Source organism: Erpetoichthys calabaricus, chromosome 3 (assembly GCF_900747795.2).
Source record: "Erpetoichthys calabaricus chromosome 3, fErpCal1.3, whole genome shotgun sequence".
In the NCBI taxonomy this organism is placed as follows: domain Eukaryota; kingdom Metazoa; phylum Chordata; class Cladistia; order Polypteriformes; family Polypteridae; genus Erpetoichthys; species Erpetoichthys calabaricus.
The window spans coordinates 73,791,366-73,817,745 of record NC_041396.2 but is presented as its reverse complement, the minus strand read 5'-3'; the positions used below and the strand labels follow the sequence as shown (position 1 = coordinate 73,817,745).

General features: G+C 37.1%; 1 protein-coding gene across 1 annotated transcript in view; it reads right to left on the bottom strand.

Annotated features, from left to right (window-relative positions):
• Positions 1-1,005: 1,005 nt before the first annotated feature.
• ankef1b (ankyrin repeat and EF-hand domain containing 1b) overlaps positions 1,006-26,380 on the bottom strand; it is a 48,609-nt gene continuing 23,234 nt past the window's right edge. The window contains exons 4-10 of the mRNA XM_028796919.2: positions 25,381-25,530; positions 23,230-23,353; positions 12,085-12,907; positions 11,080-11,306; positions 9,000-9,160; positions 5,977-6,120; positions 1,006-2,558 (exon numbers count right to left, since the gene is read on the bottom strand). Coding sequence (XP_028652752.2) covers positions 2,406-2,558; positions 5,977-6,120; positions 9,000-9,160; positions 11,080-11,306; positions 12,085-12,907; positions 23,230-23,353; positions 25,381-25,530 — 1,782 coding nt within the window. The 3' untranslated portion in view covers positions 1,006-2,405. The remainder of the gene's footprint in view (positions 2,559-5,976; positions 6,121-8,999; positions 9,161-11,079; positions 11,307-12,084; positions 12,908-23,229; positions 23,354-25,380; positions 25,531-26,380) is intronic.

Here is a 26,380-nt window from a genome sequence, read left to right as displayed (position 1 = left end):
GAATAGCATGGAAATGCACTGCTAAATTAGTCTACTGCATGTCAGAAGCAAGAATAGCATTTTCCCTCTAAACATCTTTGGTAATGAAGACTTATTTACTGAGTTAGTAACAATACAAACATGAAAGCTGTACATTTCATCAACAACATTTTCTACATGAATTTCTGTATAAAATAAGATAATAAAGGAGAAGTACGTACCTCGACTGTGGTAATAACAGTATCATATAGTTTTTCATTAGCATTTTAAAACAAGCTGTCATAAAGGAACTAAGGCAATTAATTGTTAATAGAAAATGGATGGATGGATGGATGTTTGGTTTTTAAAACTGCTTATTCCAATGTGGAAAAGCAGCACAGTATAATGATATACATCTATTTTCTTAACTCACGTTAATTTCTAACACAGGGCAACCGAGGCTTAATGGGCTTATGAGAAGGAACCAATCCTTGATGAGGCACATGCCTTCATCCACCTTCACTTATAAACGGCCATAAAAAGAGTCAGAAATTAAAATAACATTGCTGTGGAAGTAAACTAGAGGAAAACCTACACATATATGAGCAGAACTTTCAAACTCAATTGAGACTAGGACAAGTATGATTCTGGAGGTGGGAAGCAAGAATGTTAATCATTGCCCCATTATGCTGCCTGCTAAATATTCATCAATGTTAAAAAAACAACAAAGAACTGTAATGTGGAAATTATGCAATCAGCCAGGGTTTCATGAAGAACAGATTTAGGTGCTCCTCCAAAAATAAACAATCATCAAAGTAAACTTTTGTCTATTGAAATTTGCTTTATTTTGCATAATATTTTATCATCAATTAATTTTTTTTTAATAAATTTACTTTTAAAAATACTGCGGTGGGCTGGCGGCCTGCCCGGGATTTGTTCCTGCCTCGCGCCCTGTCTTGGCTGGGATTAGCTCCAGCGAACCCCCGTGACCCCGTGTTAGGATATAGCAGGTTGGACTGACTTTTAAAAATAAGGTTTACAGAAAATAAAACGCTGTTCTTCTGTTGCAATAGTAAGAACATATGTTTTAGTACAAAAGAGAAGAAAAATACGTTTTCAAATTTACTTAATAAAAAGTAACTGCCAAAGTAATGACATGAGACAAATTAGTAAAAGGATAAGACAATATGTATTACATTATTTTTGTACATTTTCAGCAATGGTAACAAATTTCTAAAATTGTTGTTTCAATGAATTGAAGTAATTGAGAATCCTTGCAAAAATCTTTAAAGGTAAGCATGAATTGTTGAAAATTAAACAGAAGAAAAAACAAAAAGAGAGTAAGAAAAAACAAGTCACTTAAAGTCTCAAAACATGAGGTTATGTTTTTTTTTTCATTTCTGAAACAGTAAGTTTCCAGCACCAATGTAACAATTAAATTTAAAGTGTGTCACTGCCTAAGTCTTAGATTATCGTATTTGCATGTTTCAAACCTGCTGGTGGACACCATACTTGTAATAAGTTCCCCAAGAGGTGTTGGGAGCATGCACCACAGACAAAGCAGAGAACATAGTCTTCCTATAATTTTTGATTTCACTTCATCCAATGTAAGGCAGTGTGTTTTCAAATTAGAAAGTTTTTCTGGACTGACAGATACATGATTTATTCTCTGCTTACCAGGTGTAGGCAAGTTTAGTCAGAACAGTCTGTATTTTCACAGTTCTTCTGTACCTGTACATGCCTGTCCCTTCATGCAGTTTACAAATATGACCACTGGAACTTTTAAGATTTTTAATACTTCCATAATTCAAAGTCTTAATAATAGAGAATATAAAAGTAAAATGTATAAACAGACTGTTTGACACAATTATAGAATAAAGCTAAGACAATCAATGGCTTTGTAGGAATGATTACTTGCTTTTCATTACAGCACTGTAGAAACCAAAAATGTGTCTCAAACTGAGAGGATGCCATGTGCTGTACTTGCAATTTGAAACTATTATTGAAAGTATTAATTTAAATCATTGCAGAGGTTAAATAAAAAAATGAAAGTACTTTTGTAAAATTTATCAAAAATACAATTAACTTACTGTAAAATCTCTTATGCTTTTCTTCCCAAGCAGTCAACTGTAACATTCAATTAAAATCCTACTATAACTACAGAAGAAACTGAATCCTGTATAATCTAAACACAAACATTAAGGAGACATAATTATCTTAAGGAAGAACTGATTTAACTCTGTATAAAAATTGGATAAATTGTGCTGTGAAAGGTCTGCATTTGGGAAATCTTGTATACTGGATTGCTGTTGAAAGCTATTAAAGTGCATACATTTGCTTTGACAGTAGCTTTTAAATCACAAGTATTCATTTTAATCCTAATATATAGGATGCTACGAAACTGTACCCATTACTTAACATTTATTTAATTTAAGAATTTATTTGCTCTAGTCTGGACCTCCTAATTCTAAAGATTTTTTCATGATGTTCTTTTCAAATGGCATCGTAAAGTCTTCAAAATCCACTTCACTGGAAAACCGCATTCTTCGTTCTTCTTTCCTTTTAATGAGGTCTCTTGTTGTTGGTTGATCACCCCAAACCTGCAAATAACAACAAAGAGCAACAATATGGAATAGCAACAAAAATTGTACAAAATGCCAGACCGGGGTACCCTGGAATTGACTCTATAACCAGAGAGATACTGGCACAATTCCAGGTAAGTAATGAGAACACAGTTTTATTAATGCAAATATCTACATAAGGGTAGAGGTAATGGAAGATGAGAAAGCAATATCAAAAAGAAAAGACAAAAGAAACAATAAAGACTATGCCCCTCTATGCCTACCTTTCCCTTCAAGACTATCTATCCATCCATTACCAACCCGCTATATCCTAACTACAGGGTCACAGGGGTCTGCTGGAGCCAATACCAGCCAACACAGGGTGGAAGGCAAGAAACAAATCCCGGTCAGGGCACCTGCCCATTGCAGGGCGCACACACACACACACCCACCCACCCACACACCAAGCACAAACTAGGGACAATTTAGAATCACCAATGCAACTAACCTGTATGTCTTTGGACTGTGGGAGGAAACCGGAGCACCTAGAGGAAACCTACGCAGACACGGGGAGAACATACAAACTCCATGCAGGGTGGACCCAGGAAAGAAACCCAGGTCTCCTAACTGCGAGGCAGCAGCGCTACCACTGTGCCACCGTGCCACCCCAAGACTATCTAACTGTACTGAATTTAAAAAGGGCAGTAAGTCCAAATACTTAAAGAGTGGTGATAATGAAAAACAACACAATCAAAGAGAAAAGCAAGAGTCAACAAAGAGAAAAGTCAGAAAAATCATAAACCAAAAATCATAGTCAAAGGTCAGATCTTTGTTTCAAATCACAAAGTTCAAAGTAAGCAGTACGCTAAATTTAGTCCAATCTTGGATACCTGTGGCTATTTTAGGGTGATCTTTTCTAACATAAGTTTAATATGTCACTGTCCTCTGTACAAATATTTTATAAATCTACTTTTCTTTTTACTCACATGCACAGCTAATACAAAGTCAGATTTAGCACAGGGGCTCATCATTTAGAATTGCTAGGCTAACATTAGAATACAAGACAGGGACAACTGCGAAATGGGCATTGTATACTATTCTTGTGTGTCAAAGTCAGCATAAAACTGTATCGTCTATGCCTTGTTTGGAATGGCATGATTCACCTAAGTGGGGGCCTGCACATGAAGAAAGAGTATAAAGCCTTGGAACATTGCCCGGCACACCTTTGAAGCCGACAGACGGATGGGAGATAACATCATCCGATCCATAAAATTCTTCCAACGCAGCAATGAAAATGGCAGACTGTATACATCAGGCCCCCACTTCTGAACTGGGTTCTTGCAATGGCTTCCTTTGCCTGTTATGCCGCCTAAGTCGTCATTAAAGAAAACCAAGTTATTTCTCCTATGTGATTTCTTACCGCCGTATCACTAAGGGAGGGTTATCGCCTTTTTATATTATATCTATATAGTTTCGGGTTATGTAACACACTGCAATTAAAAAAGAACTCATTCCAACAAGGGAGCTAGCGCCCCCTGCTGGATACATCTTTACAGTGGTAGGTTGATGATATCACAAGTGGCACAGCCCCAGTGCTTCATGGGAAATTACTATGTAAACAGACAATACAAACCCAACCAGATAGCAGTGCCATCTCTTATAAAAAAAGGTGTTGGAAAAGAAAAAAATAAACTTTCTGATTTCAGAATTTGATTCCTTGGGTGTTAAAAAACCCAAAACAATGCCAAGATTAATATTCCAGCTTCAGGGAAACACAAGAATAACAAAAAAACTCCAGTCATAACAGACAAATATGACCAATTATGACAGTAACTAAATATACATAATTATTTCTCTCCTTTCTACCTCCTAGTTTTTTTTTTGGCACAGTAAATTTCCATTCTCTTTCTCCATGCCAGAGGAACCCTATCCTGACTCCAAGCTCTTTAACTGAAGATCTAGAGTGTGTTTAAGTATAGTTCTGTGAGTACGTATGGCACCACTCCAATCTAAAGTGAAGCACCGAAGGTTATCTCTGTTCCCACAAAGACTTTGAAAACACTACATCTCCTAGAGATCTCTGCAGGTCTTTTAAGTATTGCAGTAATATTGGTCTTGGGCATTATAACAACTTAACAGCAGAAGGCCTTTAATCCTAGCTGAACACACCATAGTTCAGGAAAAGTTATCCGTCCTGGGTTGTGCACTGCTGTACTCTTCTCTCTTCACTTAACAATAGTTACATTAATTTTATACTGAAATTTAAACACAATTGATTATTCTTCAACTGTTGTAAATAAGCTGAAGAAAACAACTTACCCATCTGAAACAATAAATATTTTGGAAATTATGTAATGGTTTGCTTTTTATAACGATGCATTGAGTAGGATGCCTGCTTCATAGACCTTAAAGCACAGTTTGATTCTAGGCCTGAAAATCTTCTTTGTTCAATTTGCATTCTCTTCTTAATACTATGATTGTTTCCTACAGGTGTTCTTATTTTCTTCCATGCTGTTGGCTGTAAAATCTAAATTAACCCAATGGGAGTGTGCAGGTGAGTGTGCCTTGTGACGGACTACCATCCCACTCAGAAATGGTGTCTCCCTTGCTCGTTTATGCTGTCAAGATAGACTCTGGCTCCACAAAGCTCTATAGTAGAAAATTATAAGTTTAAAATATGTGTTAGTGCTTATGTTCTATAGATTCAGCATCCTTGATTTGAATTTTGCCTCTGGGTATTGTCCATATGCAGTTTAAATATTCCTCCTGTGTCTAAGCAGTTTTCTCTCCCACAACTGTAAAAGCAGGCAAATTTGTTTAAATGGCAACTCTTAAGCTGACGCTGCATGAGTTGTAATGCAAGGGCTGTTTCTTGCCTTGCACCTAGTGCTATCAGGCTAGGCTCTGGCCCCAGACAACACTTTGACAATGGTATAGTATTATATGGTATATATTAAAGTATGAAAAATTTATCTAAAAGTAAACACATATTTTAGTATTTTTAATATATTGTTATTATTAATATTGTAACTCTGGTGTGTACTGCTAAATTGTACTTTACTTTCAATATTGAAATACTATGCTTTAACTGAAAAATACTGTTCAATAGCAAGTATATTTAATGCCATACTGGAAAGAAGCATTAACAATATGCTGAGTACTTTAAATAAAACATTTGCATTAGATAAAAATTTACATAGCCATGAAATACACTATATCATTGTTCAGGTGGCTCACCCTGTGACCCCTAAGTTGATTAGGCTGGTTTGAAAATAAATGGATGGATATATTGATAAGTTCAAAAATAATCACAAAGTAAAGTACATTTTTATCCTTAGCTTTCTGTGTTATCTTATGACAAGATTGCCAAAAATTATGAAATAATCAAAACCCGACTTTCTGCCTTATTTAGATGTAGCATATGTTAATACAAACTCAGAGACAGAAATCTTCATACCGTTTTTGGCACAAAAGTAATATCAACCTTCTTCATGGCTCCATTAGCGATTTTTGTGTTTTGATAAATCACACTGTCATTCAGTGACTCCTTCTTTTCTACAGTAGCAGGAGTTGATGGAGAAAGTGTAGGTACGGGTGACTGCTGTGATAGCAAAGAGAAAATACATATTACAATTTGATGATACCAGACTAAATTTTAATTAAAAAAAAACTACCACACATAATTATCATGAGTGAGAGAAGGACTATGTCAGTGTGCATTTGGGCAAAAAAACAACAACTAATGATTAGTTCCATGTTGAAAAAAGAAGAACAAGATTTGTGACATAGTGCTTTGGTATGGAAATAATCTATAGTTTATCTAATACTTTATCGCCTCTACATGAAAGTTGCTTTTTCTGACTTTCAATCTTTGTATTTTTTGCACAAAAGAAGCTATACAAAGGATCCAGGAAGTAGAGGTGTAGGTAATCCAGGGGCTGAAGTAGGGCAATGCCCTCTAATGAGCCCAGGACTTTATTTTGTAGACCCTATTTCCAAAAGTTATTCTGGGAAATCCAGGAATTTTTGATCATTAAGTATACAGTGAGATGCAACGCCAAATGTTGAGATGCTAACTAGATTTTACAGTAATAGGTTACACCACCCAAAATAGGCGCCATTTTCAACTATACAGCTAAGTAACAAGATTCATTATGTAAAGGAGAAATGATGAAGAGAGGTGTGTACAGAAAGAAAGTGTACATATTGAAAACAAACTGCATCTGCAGTATTAAAAGAATTTTGCATTGTATTTATATTGACTTTTGTGCTTCCTCCTTGAGTAACATTCTCCTTTTGCTGAAATAATAGCTTTTATTTTGCAGATTTAGTTTTTAATTGTAATTTTGGAATTTGTGATGGTACTGTGTCTATCTTACATCTGTAGATAATTACTGACTCTTTGGCAAGCCGTACGTTTGGCTGTGAGTTGCATATGACAGTACTGAAATTGCAGGAAATACTCCTGTATAACTAAGTGTGGGAAAACCAGCTTTAAAAGTAGGTGGTTAAGCTTTGTAAATGTACTGTGAATTTGCAATGACTTTCAGTATAATTGCATAAACACATTTAATAATGCCTTAGAATTAAACTTTAGGTATACTTTAAAAGATTACTCTCACTCAGTGCTGTTTTTGTTGTTTGTTCTTGAGCTTCTGTATTGTGTCTTTGTGGACCTGGAGAAAGCATATGACAGGGTGCCTCAAGAGAAGCTGTGGTATTGTATGAGGAAGTCGGGAGTGGCAGAGAAGTATGTAAGAGTTGTACACGATATGTACAAGGGAAGTGTGACAGTGGTGAGGTCTGCAGTAGGAGTGACGGATGCATTCAAGGTGGAGGTGGGATTACATCAGGGATCGGCTCTGAGCCCTTTCTTATTTACAATGGTGATAGACAGGTTGACAGATGAGATTATACAGGAGTTCCCCATGGACTATGATGTTTGCTGATGACATTGTGATCTGTAGCGATAGTAGAGAGCAGGTTGAGGAGACCCTGGAGAGGTGGAGATATGCTCTGGAGAGGAGAGGAATGAAGGTCAGTAGGGACAAGACAGAATACATGTGTGTAAATGAGAGGGAGGTCAGTGGAATGGTATTGAGTTGGCGAAGGTGTAGTAATGGGGAGTGTGGAAGAGAGATGAAAAAGAGAGTGCAGGCAGGGTGGAATGGGTGGAGAAGAGTGTCAGGAGTAATTTGTGACAGATGGGTATCAGGAAGAGTGATATTGGGAAGGTCTACAGGACAGTAGTGAGACCAGCTATCTTATATGGGTTGGAGACAGTGGCACTGACCAGAAAGCAGGAGATAGAGCTGGAGGTGGCAGAGTTAAAGATGCTAAGATTTGAACTGGGTGTGATGACGATTAATAGGATTAGAAATGAGTACATTAGAGGGTCAGCTCAAGTTGGACGATTGGGAGACAGAGAGACAAGTCAGAGAGGCAAGATTGCGTTGGTTTGGTCATGTGCAGAGGAGAGACGCTGAGTATATTGGGAGAAGGATGTTAAGGATAGAGCTGCCAGGTAAGAGGAAAAGAGGAAGGCCTAAGAGGAGGTTTATGGATGTGGTGAGAGAGGACATGCAGGTGTTGGGTGTAATAGAAAAAGATGCAGAGGACAGAAAGATATGGAAGAAGATGATCCGCTGTGGCAACCCCTAATGGGAGCAGCCGAAAGAAGAAGTAAAAGTTCTTGAGCTTCTGTAAAAAGCTAAATTTCCCCCTTCTACCTGGACTATGTTGAGATGATGATAGCCATGCTCACATTTTTTTCTATCAGTATTAATTAGTGTTGGAATGCAGGAACTTAATAATGATTCAGTAAGACATTTCTTAATAGGTATACTAAAAAGTGAACAAATACATATATAAAAACAACAGCAAACCTATTATGCTAGTTCTCAATGTTCCATTCAGTGAGTACAAGGCATATGACATAAAGCATGATCAACACTCCATATGCTTTGTCTCTCTGACTCAGAAGCAATAGTCATGATTAAAACAATTGTCACAAAATGACCACAGAATTAACTTTTTTGAAGCTTAAAGAGTAACTAATTGTTAGTATAAAAGTTGCAAAGCTTATTTTTAAAATGATAATGATATCCTGGTACTTCTCATTTTACCCCCACTTGAGCTTCTCCACATGTCATGTAGAACTTTAAAAATATTCTGCTTATTTTTTTCTTGTAAAGAGCAAAACAATTCAATAAATAAGTACAATAAACGTATCCTTCAACACAAACATTTCTAACAGAGCTGTCTGTCATTTGATTTAAATTGAGAAGGTGACTAACATTTCTAAAAACAGAAATAGAGAGCTGTACATAATGTGAAATACATCAATTTAACAACTGAATCGCCTTTTCTACTTTATACTTTATATTAGTATGAAATGTAGATTTGGTACCCAAAAATTAAGATTTTAATATCAGCATTCAATAACTTTGCATGGCACACATGGAAAATACATTGTGTTACCTTGCTTTTTGGTGCACTTGATGTTGATTTTGGCCTAGGACCTACTTTTCCTTTACTTTTACTTTTTTCTTTGGGTTTTGGAAGAGCATCAAATTTCTCTTGCAACAGCTGGATAATTCGGAAATCAGCATAGGCTTTAGCAATATCTAATGCATTTTGCTCTGTAGGAAGAAAGTTGTTTAGAAATCATTAAAAGAGGCAAAAACAGCATTAAGGTATTGTCAATAGTTATTCACGCTCTATGGTATTCTGGTGGTTTATTGATACAGTCATGTGGCAGCTGATTTGTTTGTTATCAAGTACAAAAGTTTATTGATTTTACTTACTCTGTTCAATTGGGCCAGTAAGTACCTGCTGAGTGTACAATTGGTTTAGAAGATTTATTAGCAGCAGGTAATAACAACACTGATGCACCATAAGAGCAAGTAAGCAATTGCAGGTGTATAAACAGTCCCGCTATAATTTTAAAAATAGCTCTGAGTAAAATATTTTTATGAACTAACCTTAAATCACTTTTGACAATGCAGCATATTTCTGAAAAGTGTGTTTCTCTTAAAACTGACACCTATGAATATATGTTTTAACTATACCAAAATGCTAATAACAAAAGAATAATATTCATTGGTGCAGTAGCTAGTAAAATATTATAAATTTACATAGTAACTCTAACCTAGAAATCAAACAAATATTCAAAGGGTTAACATTATTCAGATTATGCACTTAACTGAAAACAAAATTTACAAATATATGACACATTTTAAAGAACTTTTGAGGTGCTCCTCATAAAGTGATTTTCATTTTTCCAGTTTTAAGTATAATAAATCTCTTTCCTATTGTTTGTGATAGGAAAATTGTTTCTTCCAGTTGAGGAAAATGAAACAACATAGCAGTAGTGTACAACAAACTGTTCATTAAACAAATTCGGTGCTATCTAATGGTTATCTAATAAATATCGCAGCCATTGAGACCTTTCCATACATTTCTCACATACCAGTTTTAGGGGTAGTGACAGATGTGTTGTTATGATTTCATATCAAAATTGCAGTCCGACAAAGCAGAAGTGGGTACACTAGGAACAGGGATCAAAATCCAAAATCAAAGTAGAATAACACTAAATTCCAATTTGAAAACAAGGCAAAGTTAAAAAATTAAAACTACATTCAGAACTAAACTGATTTGCTCAAGCACTAATTATCATGCAAAGTCTTCGTTTATTTTAAAACAATGTTTGAATATCCATCAGAATGAAAGGCAATCTTGTATACAGATGGCCACTAAAACGGCAGTGATTCAACCATGTGTCTATGCACAGCATCTACGGTAGCAACCAAAATTGCAGAGTATTGTATTGTTTTAAAGTTGAGGATAAAAATGATTATCTAACCATTGTTGTAAAACAAAAACAATGATGAACGACTGTCAAACAGGCATGCATCAGGCAGTCCAAGATGACATTTGTTGCTCCAGCTTCCACTGCTACTGTAGCGTTGGGCTTATGAAGGCCTGTATGTACATCCTCTGAATCTATATGCAACTGTATTGAATTGATTGGCCAGATATAGTTGTTCCTTTCTTTGGTTTTAGAATTGTTTTAGGAGGCATATGTGCTCTGTACCATTCTCAAAATATGAATGAAACTATTTAAAAAATGATATTTTACGTTTGTGCATAGAATCTCATCAGCTGTGGTAGAGTTTGTAGTAATCAAAACTGGTAAGGCACGTAAGTAATGTTATTACTTGATGATAATAAATTAAACTTCCAACAACTTTAGTGGGTACTTCTTGGCCCATTGTTATGGGACTGATGGAAACATGTCTGTTTAATGGAGTGATAGATAGATGGCCATTCATCTGTGTTCTTTCAATATTACCACAAATACGGTGAGAAACTATAAGTTTTATATGAGGAATCAACAAAATATGCTGGGGGAATAAAGCAGAGATAGACTTTAAAGGATTCCTGCATGAACACTGGGAGAACATGCAAGCCTTAACTGAATGCAACAACAACAAATTAGTAATAGTATTTTACATACACTTTTTAGTTTTCCAAATAGTTTAAGTAGATTACTTTGTACCTTTTTTATTTTGAACCTGAATCTTTGCACCAGCTTTTAACAAATACTCAACACAGCTCATTCTACAACTTTCTATTGCTCTCATCAGAGGGGTAGATCCATTTATTGCAATAGCATCTACTTCTGCACCGGCCTCTATCAATAGTTCAATGATATCCAGCTGTCCAGCATGGCATGCGTGATGCAGTGGTGTCCACTTAAACTGATCACATGCATTTACATTGGCACTATAAAAAACAAACACATATGTAAAAACTTTAACATAATATAATTAGCATGCAAAAATGTAAAAAAAGTCACATGATGCAATACTGTATTTCTAATCTTATTAGAATTAAACTCCGCTTGTATTTGTAACTGTAATTTTTGTACACACCCCTTATTTACACATTCTTATTTACCACTACAATCTATATTATTACCTTATGCTATATTATATTGTAATATTGTTTGTTCATTGAATCACATTGTAATTCCTGTCTCCATTTAGATTATATTAAATCTTTTGTCACATACTGTACTGTAAGACTGCAAAAGCATAGCAAAATTCATGTGTCAGTCTAGCATTGTGGGGCAAGTATACTGAGGCAGTAAGATATTTCCCCTTAAAACAAGTTTACCTGATTTACTAAAAATCCTCATGAGATATCCAGCAGTCCTCCTAGTGCACACATTTCAAAATGGTAATTAAACAAAGTGGGTTAGTGAATTTACAGATAGACAGAATTGTACAGAAAATATTTAAAGTGACATTTATACCAGTATATGCTAGTGTATGTTGATTATTAATTTAATTATGTTCAATTTTGCATTACTCCTAATTAGTAATTATTCACAGAGGAGAGGCTGAGGGAACATGCAAATGTTTAATATAGACTATTTGCATTACAGTTAATAATAATAAAGCCTGCTCTTGCTGATACATCAATTAAATAGTTCTTGAAACTTGTATGAAGCTTGAATAAAGTGCAAACTGAGTAAGGAAAATGTTTTTAGTATTCTTACCCCATTTTTATCAAATACTTGGCTATTTCATAATTTCCATGAGCACAAGCATACATGAGTGGAGTTTTGTAGAACTGGTCCTGCACATCTACTGGCACACCTTGGCTGAAAGCAAGTTTTATGGATTCAAAGTCTCCCGATTTCACACAGTAATTTATATGTGTGTAACTTTTATCTGGCTGGTCAAGGTACCATGCTGAGTCATCTTCTATGGGGTGTAGAGGAACATGATCTCGATCAAATCTACTGAAGTCAGTAAAAGGCTGGTAATTTTCAATCATAAAATGTGGTGGGCCACCGTCTTCCCTACGATGTATCAAGTCCTGGGGAACCACACATATTGGCATGGGAATTGAAAATTTGCCTTTTTTCTTTCCCTTTCTTCCTTTTCTCTTTTTTTTCTTCTTGGCACCATATGAAGATATCAAAAATGCTTTTTGCAAATACTTATTCCCTTTGAACAAGTCAAGGACATTGACAGATCCTTGATTACTCTTGTCAAGAGCTGAAATAATATGTTTTAACCCTTCATGTTCAACAGGTGCTCCATGATCATGAAGAACGGAAGCAAACACTTCTTTTGAAACTGCATCATTCTCCTCCTCAATCTGAAAAGCAATGCGGAGCTTCTCTTCATACTCAAGGGCCCAGTCATATAGTCTGATTGCCCAAAGTTCATTGGGATTCTTTACTCCAGGCTTGGAGTATTTATTGCTAAGTCGTTCAGCTTTACGTAAGTCTTTCATAGCTGCCTTGTGGCCATTCTCTTTAGCTACCTGCCTTGGGGTCATTAGTTCTAAATTTTTCAGTTTAGGATTGCAACCTGTTTTGAAATAAAACACATAGTATAATAAACAGCTGAAATATTACCCACAGTTAGAGTCACAAATAAAATATTCAGTAAATACAAGTAAAAATAGAAATACAGTAAACTGCACCCATGTGAATACACTCTGTAGTAAACATAACTGGCTTATACTAACTCTAATTCAGTAATAAAAAACAAACACAAATAAAAACACAACTTAAAACAAAAATTAAGGTTTTCAGTTATGATAAATGACAACAGAATGGATTTTACAGAAGTTATGAAGAACAAGTAGTCCTATTTGGAGGTTTTAAACACATTTTATAAAAATGATTACAATATACAGTATATGTATATACATATATTACCGTATAAATATACTGTATGCAGTAATACACACACACACACACACATACACACACACATATATATATATATATATATATATATATATACACTGTATATGCATACACTCACTAAGTAAATTATTAGGAACACTATACCAAGGCCTGCTTTTGCTCTCAGAATAGCCCTAATTCTTCATGGCGTGGAATGGATTCCACAAGATGTTGGAAACATTCCTTTCAAATTTCATGTTGAGATTACTACATAACGTAATTTCTGCAGATCTGTCAGCTGCTCATTCATGCTTCTGTTCTACCACATCCCAAAAGTTTTCTATTGTATTCAGATCCGGTAACTGGGAAGGCAATAAAGCATTTAAGCAATAATTGACTGATATTAATTGGTCCAAAGGGTGCCAAGAAAACATCCCCCCCCCCCACCATTTCACAACTACCATCAGCCTGGACTGCTTGTACAAGTCAGGTTGGGTGCATGGATTCATGTTGTTGACAGCAAATTGTGACTCTACCTACCTGTCACAGTAAAAATCAAGATTATTAGAGCAGGCTACATTTTTCTAGTTTTCAGCTGTCCAGTTTTGATGAGCCTGCACCCATTGCAGCCTTAGGTTTCTGTTCTTGGCTAACAGGAATGGAACCTGACATGGTATTCTGCTATTGTAGCCCAGCCACCTCAAGTTTTGACATGTTGTGCATTTTGAGATGCTTTTCTTATCACTACAGTTGTACAAAGTGATTTTTTAAAATATTTGGTACACTTCATTAATCACTGAGGGGAAATTGTCTTATCTGAGTTACCATAGCCGTTCTGTCACCTTATATCAGTCTGGCCAATGTCCTCTTACCTCAATAAGGCATTTCACACCATTTTTTTCACACCATTTTGTGTAAACTCTAGAGACTGTTGTGCATGATCTCAGGAGATCAGCAGTTATGGAAAGACTCAAGCAAGCCTTTCTGGTTCCAACAGTCATACCATAGTCAAAATTATCGAGATCACATTTTTTCCCCATTATGGTGTTTGATGTGAACATTAATTGAAGCTCCTGACCTGTATCTGCAGGATTCAATGTATAGCACTGCTGTCACATGAATGGCTTATTAAAAAATTGCATGATTAAACAGGTGTACAGTGTGATGCTATAGCCTCACAGTGATGCTGATACATTATAGTACGGATAGATATGGGACAAGACTCTCAATAAGTTTTACGTATGAACCACAATGAGCAATATACCAGCAAGTTTACAATGGGAAAAAAAAAGGAAATTTTTTTTTTTACTTTTATAAGATTTTTGGTCTTACCATCAGGTTGTTTGTTTAGTTTTTTTTTCAGATGTTTCACCGTATGTTTCGGGTTTACGTTATTGCAGGCTGAGGTACAGCGAGGATGCGAGGGAAGTCCATCAAAGAACCCTAGAGTGGTTCGTTCACCACCTGTAAGTCCCAATCTAATGTACACGGAGGGTGCGGAGGCTAACACCAGTAACTCTGCTGCAGGATCTACCAGGTGGGTGGAGGGTCCAAAGCTCCTCCCCTATAAGGAAGAGGAGGATGTAGAGATATTCCTTGCCACCTTTGAAAGAATGGCTGTTGTTTTCTCATGGCCTAAAACTGAATGGGCAATAAGATGAGTACCCCTATTAACTGGCACGGCTCATGCAGCGTTTGTGGCCATGGATCCTTCTGAATCATTAGACTATGAGTCACTCAAACAAGCCATATTGAATAAATTTGAGATTAGTATAGAGAGTTATCGTCTGTGGTTTAGAACTGCAGAATGGAAGGACGGTGAAACCGCATTAGAGCTACAAGCCAGATCGAAGGATCTATGCACTCGGTGGCTTAAGCCCCAACAACATGATAAAGAGACGATAATTGACTTTATTATTTTGGAGCAGTTTTTGCAGGTGATGAAGCCTGAGCTGAAGACTTGGATTTTAGAACATCGGCCACGCCAAGTCTTCACGCCAAGCCGCAGAACTGGCAGAGGTCTTTCAAACTGCTCGAGGCCATCCCAGGAATCTACAAAAAGTGACCAAAACTAGTAGGGCTCCAATGACTTATCCAATACTTCCTGGTGCATCCAAGATCGTGGTAGGTCATGGTTCTCTTATCTCTAACAGCGGGAGGGTTGGGGGTGTAGCCAGTGTAATATGTTATCTTTATGGACAGTGGGGTCAGAAGAAAAAACAATGTCCTAGGGCCAAGAGTAGTGCAGTGTACGAAGAAAATAAATTCTGTTATGTACCGTGCCCAATTCCTTGGAAAGTAGTGCAGAAGAATCAAGAAAATGTGGTTAAAGTAAAAATAGCAGGTCGAACCAGAACAGCACTGATTGATACAGGGTGTACCCAAATCCTGGTGAGACGAGATATTCTTGATGATAAATTGCTGTCGACATCCAGGAAGGTGGTTCTGAGATGCGTCCACGGAGATGAGGTTTCTTACCCTCTGGTGAAGATGTGCATTGAGATAGGAGGCCAGATGTATGCAATGTCAGTGGGAATAGTGGATAACATGCCATACCCTGCCTTGCTTGGGCTGGATGTGCCGGATATTGATGGCATATTGCAGCAGAGCCTGGTGCAGGAAACCTGGGACTTGACCAGAGCTCAAGCAGCTGCAGCCATAGAAAGTGACCAGGTGGACTGGAGCACTTTGCTTTTTTCCCAGGGGAATGAGGACTCAGTCCATAAGACCCGCAGGCAGCAGAAACAGGCAAAAATTTTGGGCACGCATGCCCTAGATACTGGCATTACTCTTGCCTCCGGAGAACTTGACTGCCCACCTTTCATTACAGGGGAGATAGGGGCTTTGCAACGTGGCGATCCCAGTCTGCAGTCCTGTTTTGTCAAAGCCAAAAAACAACATCAGTCAGTTAAAGGAGAAACCTTTGTGTTAGACCAGGATATTCTTTACCACCAAGATGAGCATGGCAAACAACTGGTATTACCTAAAGAGTTTAGGAACAAGGTGTTAAAAATGGGGCAAGATATCCCATGGGCCGGGCATTTAGGACAAACTAAGATTAGTGACCGCATTGCTAAACATTTTTATTGGCCAGGTTGGTCTAAAGATGTAGCCAGTCATTGCAGGAGTTGTCCTGAATGTCAGCTTGTAGGACATGTTAAGAAAGGAGACAGAGCTTCGTTAGTGCCGTTACCTGTGATAGAGAAGCCTTTTAGTAGAATGGCGATGAATATTGTAGATCCTCTACCACGTAATAGTAACGGGCATCATTACATACTGGCCCTATGTGATTATGCAACGAGATATCCATAGGCATTCCCATTGAAGAAGGTTAAGGCTACTCAGGTTGCTAACGCCCTAGTTCAGTTGTTTTCCAGAGTTGGCATCCCTAGGGAAATGTTGACCGACCAGGGGGCTAATCTTACCGCTGGGCTAATTAAACAGGCGTATGGTCTATTAGGGATGCAGGGTTTGAGAACCACACCTTAGCATCCACAGACTGATGGCCTAGTAGAAGGCTTCAATGCCACTATGAAGCAAATGCTAAAAAAGTTTGTGACTGACACTGGGGCAAACTGGGATCAATGGCTGCCATACTTGCTCTTTGCTTACAGAGAAGTCCCTCAGGCTTCCACAGGATTCTCACCATTTGAACTGGTCTATGGGCGAAATGTTCGAGGCCCTTTAGCTGTGCTGAAGAAAGCATTAGAAAATGGCAGTGGGCAAGAACACATGAATATTCTAAATTATGTTATTATAATGAGAGATCAATTGTCAGCAATGTTCGAGCTGGTTAAAAAGAACATGTTTCAATCACAAAAGAAGAAGAATTCCTGATACGATCAAGCCTTACGTAATCGCAGTTTTCAACCTGGTCAGAAAGTCTTACTACTGTTGCCCCTATTGACTACTAGTTTGCTGGCAAAATGGCAAGGCCCATATGAGAGTGTTTCACAAAAAGGCCCAGTAAATTACAAAATTTATAAACCAGATCGGTCTAGAAATAAGTATCAAGTCTTCCATATTAACCTGTTGAAAGAGTGGAGGGAAAAAGCTAATCCTGAGGTACACCTTTTGATTTGTAGAATTCAAGATGAAGAGGAATTACCAGAGTAGTTTCTGCCTGCAACATCATCTTCTGCCGATCTACCTGCGTTGGACCATCTTTTGGAGATGCAACAGGAACAGTTAAAAACAGTGATTCCGGAGCATCTGTTCAGTGAAATACCTGGTAGGACTAATGTAATAGAGCATGCTATTTGCCTCATCTCTCCAGGTCCCGTACAACAGACATGCAGCAGAGTTCCAGCTCGTCTGCAGGAGACGCTAAGGAAGGAGGCACAGTCCATGCTCCAATTAGGTATAATAGAACCATCTACCAGTGAGTGGTGTAGTCCAGTAGTACTGGTCCCAAAAAAGAATGGAGAAATTTGCTTTTGTGTGGATTATTCCAAACTAAATTCTATTTCTGCATTTGATCCTTACCCTATGCCAAGGGTTGATGAACTGATAGAACAACTGGGTCCAGGTATGGTTTTTATCAACTTTAGACTTATGCAAGGGATACTGGCAGGTGCCACTTGATGACACAGCTAAACCCCTCATGACATTTAAAGTGCCTAGTGGACTGTATCAGTTCACCGTCATGCCTTTTGCATTACACGGAGCTGCAGCCAATTTCCAAAGGTTTATGGATATTGTTTTGAGAGGAGCAGAATCTTATGCTCGAGCTTATATTGATGACATTGTAATATACAGTGAGTCTTGGCATGAGCATTTATCACATCTTGCTGATGTTTTTCACAGGTTAAAGCAAGCCGGCCTGGTAGTAAACCCGGCTAAATGTGTATTAGCCAGATCTGGGATACACCATCGGAGGAGGATTTGCAAAACCTCAGGTGGACAGGGTGATGGCTATTCAGGATTGTCCAAGTCCTAACACCAAAAGACAAGTCCAGTCATTTCTAGGACTGCTTGGATGGCATAGGAGGTTCATTCCACGGTTTTCGGAGATTGCCATCCCACTTACTAATCTCTTACAGAAGAAAGAGCCCAACCATGTGAAATGGACTGAAGAATGTGAAAAATGTAAATTGAAAAATATAATATGTTGTAACCCTATTTTGAAATGTGCTGATTATAATTTACCTTTTTGTTTATAGACAGATGCTTCTGGAGGGGGGCTGGGTGCTGTATTGCTGCAGGGTGAGGGAGAAGATAGACACCATGTTGTCTATATAAGTCGCAAGTTGTTCCCTAGGGAAATTAGATATTCCACTGTTGAGAAGGAGGCACTGGCAGTTAAGTGGGCTGTGGACTCTTTGAAGTATTACCTGCTAGGTCATCCTTTTGATTGTGGAGTCTGACCTTCGTGCGTTGCAATGGCTAGCACGGATGTGTGACTCCAATGCTCGAATTTCGCGGTGGTACTTGTCCTTGCAACCATACAAGTTTACAGTGAAGTATATACAGTAATCCCTCCTCGATCGTGGGGGTTGCGTTCCAGAACCCCCCGCGAAAGGTGAAAATCCGCGAAGTAGAAACCATATGTTTATATGGTTATTTTTAAATTGTCATGCTTGGGTCACAGATTTGCACAGAAACACAGGAGGTTGTAGAGAGACAGGAACTTTATTCAAACACTGCAAACAAACATTTATCTCTTTTTCAAAAGTTTAAACGTGCTCCATGACAAGATAGAGATGACAGTTCCGTCTCACAATTAAAAGAATGCAAACACATCTTCCTTTTCAAAGGAGTGCGCATCAGGAGCAGAGAATGTCAGAGAGAGTGAGAGAGAGAGAAAAGCAAACAATTTTTAGACGAGCGTCCGTATCCTCTAGGCCAGTGTGCGAACAGCCCCCCTGCTCACAACCCCTCCGTCAGGAGCAGAGAATGTCAGAGCAAGAGTGAGAGAGAGAGAAAAGCAAACAATCAAAAATTAATAGGTGCTGTTTGATCTTGTAAGTATGCGAAGCACTGTGCAGGAAGCATATCGCGTGACAAAGCAGCCACAAGTAAGCCCAGCTAGGAAGGGAGCAATGTGAAGGTAATCTTTCAGCGTTTTTTGAGGAGCGGTTGTATCCTCTAGGGGTGCGAACAGCCCCCGTGCTCACAATATATAGTTTTATTTAATATTTAATACGTGCTCTGATTGGGTAGCTTCTCAGCCATCTGCCAATAGCGTCCCTTGTATGAAATCAACTGAGCAAACCAACTGAGGAAGTATGTACCAGAAATTAAAAGACCCATTATCCACTGAAACCCACCAACCAGCAAAAAATCCGCGATATATATTTAAATATGCTTACATATAAAATCTGCGATAGAGTGAAGCCGCGAAAGTCGAAGCGCGATATAGCGAGGGATTACTGTACAAGGGAAACAAAATAGATGTGCCAACTTTCTCTCTCGAATCTAAGATATCGAGGGTCTGAGTGAGAGGATGTGTGGTGCTATAGCCTCACTGTGACGCTGATACATTATAATACGGATAGATACGGGAAATGACTCTCAATAAGTTTTACGTATGAACCACAATGAGCAATATACCAGCAAGTTTACAACGGAAAAAAAAGGACTTTTTTTTTTTTTACTTTTATAAGATTTTTGGTCTTACCATCAGGTTCTTTGTTTAGTTTGTTTTTTCTTATGTTTCTCCGTATGTTTCGGGTGCAAGTCTCACGCGTAACATACCATTGTTACCGACCGGTGTTTTAAAGGTGGCGCAGACGCTAAACGCAGTCACAGGTGCCTGGGAAGGTCAAACGACAGCTATAGGAGAGTCCAAGTTGTATTAGTAGTAAACGTGTACCATAATGTTTAAGTTTGTATCTTAGTAACCTCGAGGTTAGGTATAAAGGTTTTTCTTGTTTTGTTGTTTATTGTTTTATTATGTATATGTTGTTGTCGGATATTTTGATTTGTACTTGAAGTGTACGATTTCCCTGGCAGGTCTTACATGGTATCTCCCTATGATTAGGTAAGCGGATCCTGGTAATGAAAAACGCTTTTCAAGTACATTTGTGGCCGCAAAAGGGGGAATGATCGTTTGGAGAAAATTAACAGGGGTTAGGTAGTGCGTGGCACGCCAGACTAAGAGGTGCCTGGTGGCTGAGCTGTTGATTGATGTAAAGGAGTGTGTTAGGCTCCTGAGGACCAAAAATGACTCCTGAGATTTCTTTTATTGAGGAGTTGTACTTTGACCTGGGCTGAAACAGAGTCCAGTTTTGTATTATTTTAAGGCTGCTGATGCCCTTACATTGACTGGAATTGATTATATATATATATATATATATATATATATATATGGTTGAAATAGTTTACTGTCAAATAATGCAAAGAGTACGCGACACGTGTTTCGCCCTAATTCTGGGCTCATCAGGTGTACACACTCTACTGCACTCCCTCTCGGGAATTGAACCTCGGACGTCAGCGCCAGAGGCGATGCCCCTAACGTTGTGCCACGGTGTGTGGTTCATTTATTTGAAAGCATGTAGATCGGGGTAATTACATTCACAGCATTCGTAGTCTGTGTCACAATCTGATTGTATGGGTGGTTACCTACTAGGTAACGCTTGTGGTTGGCCAGCAAGTCTGCTAACATATACAGTATATATATATTAGAGTATGAGCCTCTGTGTTTTCCAATTTCTATTTTTCATCCTTTTTTTTTTTATTTAGATTTTGTCTTGTCACAGGATTATTTATATGTTTTTGTGCATCCTTTTTACATCAACAACTGTTTTTTTTTCACTACTCTATCGTGGAATAATAAAATTACCTTTTGTTTTGAACATCTGCCTCTCTCGTGCCTCTCTTATTACCCCCTCAGTCCTGGTCGGTCTCAAACTACTAGCAGGCCATCTGTTTTAGTAGATGGCTTGTGACATTCAGGTGTTCCTAATAATTTGACAAGAGCATCACACTGACTCTCCCGGCTTTTCTTCCCATAGTGCATCCTACTGCCATATCTTTTCCAGATAAATGCTGCTCACGTGTCCAGCTGTCCACATGGTCTAAAAGAAAACATGATTCATCAGACCAAACCACCTTCTTCTGTTGGTCCATGGTCCAGTTCTGCCGCTTACATGCCCAATCCAGAGTCTTTTGTCAGTGGGCAAGGGTCAGCATGAGCACTCTGACCAGCTTGTGGCTATGCAGCCACATACACAGCAAGCTGTGATGCCCAGTGTCCTAAAACTTTTCACCTATGGCCAGCATTACATTTTTAAGTAATTTGTGCTCCAGTAGCTCCTCTGCAGAACCTGATCAGACAGGCTACCCTTCACTCCTCATGCACATCAGTGAGCCTTGGGCACCCATGACTCTGTTTCCGGTTCACCGGTTGTTCTTTCTTGGACAACTTTTGGTAGGTACTAAGCACTCCGTACTGAGAACACCCCACAAGACCAGCCATTTTGGAGATGCTCTGACCCAGTCATCTAGCCATCACAATTTGGCCCTTGTCAAAGTTGCTCAGATATTTGTTTGCCCGTTTTCCTGCTTCTAAGGCATCTCCGTCAAGACATGACTATTCTCCTACTGTATCCCATTTCTTAACAGGTGTTACTTTAACAAGAAAATCAATGTTGTTAACCTCACCTGTCAGTGGTTTAAATGTTGTGGCTAATTGTTGTAAGTATGCAATATTTTTCTGCCCAGGTGGATCACTAGCTCTTATGCTTTTCACATTGCAAAGACAAAGATCTTAGGCTACTTCTTAAGTTTATACTGGCACAGTACGACCAAGTGTGTCTGTGAGTGTGTATGCAAATGTCACCCATTCAGTGCATACTTCTGACTAGGGCTTATGTTACTAAGATTTGCTCAGGTTACTCACTATCCTATAATGGAAAATTGGATTCAGAAAACTGATGAATGAATGAGCCAAGAATTTCAGTCTGCTTATGTTATGTATTTTGTTAAGATTTACCTAAAATTGAAAATTGTGATTTCCAGATGCAGGGGGATTTAAGAATGCATTTACTCATTTACTATTCAGCATATGTCTAATGTTACACAGTGCTCACTTTCTGAACCTTTATTTATCCCTATATAGATTAGCAGTATACAGTACTGGGGATTAGCCTACCAACATGTGGCACAGAAATCATAGGCGGAGAAAATGGGGACAGCGTTCAGATTGCCTTTTGACAGTAATCAGGTCCTGCAGCTGGTCTATTCATTGTACCATAGTCCCATCCTTAATTTACATTTAGCTGAATTTAGTTTCCAGGGGCAAATACCAAGAGATTGGATTACTGTACTGCACATAAATGTTTAATTTATCATATATATATATATATATATATATATATATATATATATATATATATATATATATACATATATGTATATACAGTATACATATATATATATATATATAATGTATATACACATATATATATATATATGTATATATACACATATATATATATATATATATATATATATATATACACATATATATATATATATATGTATATATACACACATATATATATATATATATGTATATATACACATATATATATATATATATATGTATATATACACATATATATATATATATATATGTATATATACACATATATATATATATATGTATATATATATATATATATATATATATGTATATATACACATATATATATATATATGTATATATACACATATATATATATATATATATGTATATATACACATATATATATATATATATATATATATATATATATACATACACATATATATATATATATACACATATATATATATATATATACACATATATATATATATATATACATATATATATATATATACACATATATATATATATATATACACATATATATATATATATATACACATATATATATATATATATATATATATATATATATATATATATATATATATATATATATATATATATATATATATATATATATATATATATATATATGTTTTTATGTACTAAGGACTATTCAGTACCTCTCTGAGACAGAAATTTGCAGCAATCCGCAAATCCACCTTTAGCAGCAAGGTGAAGAGGTGTGTTTCCATCCATGTTCACAACACCTAGATCAGCACTATATGCTGAAAGTACCCGTATTACCTGGGGGAAGAAAAAATATGAATGTTTTGACTCAAAACTTGCACTGATTCAACTGAAATATTAACTTAACATATTCAGAATTTAGGAGTGTATGGTACAACATACACCTTAATTTTACATGTCTGACATATTGTACACATTGTTACTAGCATTTTAATTTATCATTGGATTTCAAGCATTACATTTTCTGTGTTTTTAATGATTTCTTAATTCAGTAAAATTACCTAGATCAAGCTTAATGTCTTTGCACTTTTACAATAAAATCAATAGGCAGAAGAAAGCATTTTAAACTTCAGCAACTGCTATTATAAAAACTGACTAAATAAAAGCAAGGATGATGAGCAAGTTTATTTATTAAATATGTGAAAAAATGCACATTTAGTAAGATCATACAGTATCCATTTTAAAACCCTTTTGTCCAGTTACTGGATTACTGGGACCTGTCTATGCAGCTTTGGGAACTGGGCAGGAGCCAACTATGAACTAGGAACTGGTCTATTCCTGAGCACACTTATACACACACTCACACTTACTGATACAAGATCAACTTAGAGTAACTACTTAAAATGCAAATCTTTGGAATGTGGGGGTGAAGCCAGAATATCCAGAGACAATCTGACATAAACTAATGTTATAGCAATAATTTCTTTATTTTTCTAACATCTAAAAAATGAACAGGATGAGATTTGAAACTAAGATTCTGCAACTGTGAGGAATGGAATTAAAAGACTTTGAATAAAATCAATTAATTGCAATGGTTTATTTATTTTTGCCAAGTAAAACCTTCTGGCATGACTGCATACAATAGTGCAATAGTCCTCATATTGGTTAACATACCTTAGCTTGATAAAGTTAAACTCTTTAATAGTACTTTTTTTCTCATGTTTATTGACTTTAGGTTTTTCACTGATCGCAGATGGTTTTTCCTCCCAATTATATAGTTTGTATGTTCTCCTTAACTGCGGTGGGTTGGCACCCTGCCCGGGATTGGTTCCTGCCTTGTGCCCTGTGTTGGCTGGGATTGGCTCCAGCAGACCCCCGTGACCCTGTGTTCGGATTCAGCAGGTTGGAAAATGGATGGATGGATGTTCTCCTTAATATATGGGAAAAAGTACGGTGACAAGTTGTTGCCTTGGCTGGCACTGTTATCATGCAGTTCCAGGGACCCAGGTTCAATTCTTGAGTTTACAGTATATTTTTTTCCAGTGTATGTGTGTTGTACATTAACTGTGAGTCTACTGTAAATTTGCTTTTAATAAAAGAGTGAGTGAGCATGCTCTGCAATAAAGCTATGCAGTGCTGTATGCCTTCTACCATTCCAGTGGAGTTATTTTCCTATTCTTCCATTGGTTCCCAAACTCAGTCCTGGGGACCAACTGTGGGTGCAGGCTTTTGTTCCAACCAGATTCACAACCAGTGATAGTAATTGATAATAAGTTATTATTATTATTATTTAATTAGCCAGTATTATTTTCTCTGTGTTCTGCATTTAGGAAAGCACAGCAGTACAATTTTTACATTTATAAGACATTTAGAAATATTTTTGTTTTTGCTATAGATTTAAGTGCTTAACTCTCTTTTGTTGTTTTTTTATTATTTTGCCTTTTTCCATGTAGTTTGCCCCCTTCATTGTATTCTAATAATGATAATTAAAAGCAAGCAAAGCAGACATACGGGCAAACATCACAGAATGACAAAAGGCTGTGAGTACCTCAGCATTAGATTCACTAATAATTAAATACTATAAATAACCAGAACACATGGAAAAGCAGAATGAAATTAGGATAAAAATATTGTTAAAAAGTCAAAACAAAAAAACAGAAATCGGGAAATTACATGCAAGACTGAGTTTGAGAACGACTTGGTTAGAAAATGGATGGAAGGATAAACAAATTTGTTCTATCCATCCACAAATATATAAAACCTACTTATTTCATTTCAGGAGGCTATATGGCAGTATCTATCCAAAAAGAAAAGACAATCTTGGATACTGCTTTATTGTAGATTATTTCTTTACAAACACTTACCTCAAAAAAACCACCCAATGCAGCAAAATGTGCAGCATGATTTCTCCTTTTGTCTAGAGCATTCACATTCCCTCCTTTTAAAAGAATGGCTCGAACAAGTTCAGCATCTCCTGATTTGGCAGCTTCCATTAAGGCTGTATGCCCAGTAACCTAAAGAGATAAACAGGGAATAGTGTAGACTTTGTGTATAGTAACTTTATACTTAGGTATAAAGATTAATGGAAAGTATTTTTCTATTTCAGATCAAATGCAAAAAATATAAAAAAAATCTTATCCTTGGATATAGTTTATAAGTAAAAGAAAAACACTAAGAACCATTATTACAACCAGTTAACTATTTACCAAAATGACAACATGAAATCCTCTTTAATAAAATCCCTGTGTGCGTCCATGTGTCCGTGTGTGTGTGTCTTCTGGTGAAGTGCGCATGTGCAGGGCACAGTGCGACGCTTCAAAGCAGATGCTTCAAAGGCCACCTGACGCGTCACACAAGACAGAGAGGGCGGGACCTATAAAATGTCACGTGGCTGATCCAATCAGATTTCGGTAAATGAGGTAAGACCTAAAACAGAATGCACGAAAAATACAATCAGGTACTGAGACGCGGAGACCAGCTTCCCCAAAGAAGTGGGATTAGTGTTTGTTGTTGTGCAGGTGTTCACTCTTGAGGATGTCAGATTTGCGATTAACAAACTTGGCCCGGTAAAGTATAAAGTGTCAGTCGTTGAAGGAGTTTTCCTAAATATACAAATTTTCATGATATTACAATATGATGACTTTTAAAAGTAGATTTATTTTCGCGCACATAAAATCCGTTGCTGGGGAGACGTCACACATACAATAATCAGCTGCACGCCAGCACAGATTAAAATACTTGCTGGGGAACTACACAGTACTTGCTGGAGAGACGTATTACTGTGAGAGAAAATTAAAGGCACACAATACAGTGACGCATATTACAGCCACATACAAGTCAGGATTACTGTAACAGAAAATAGAC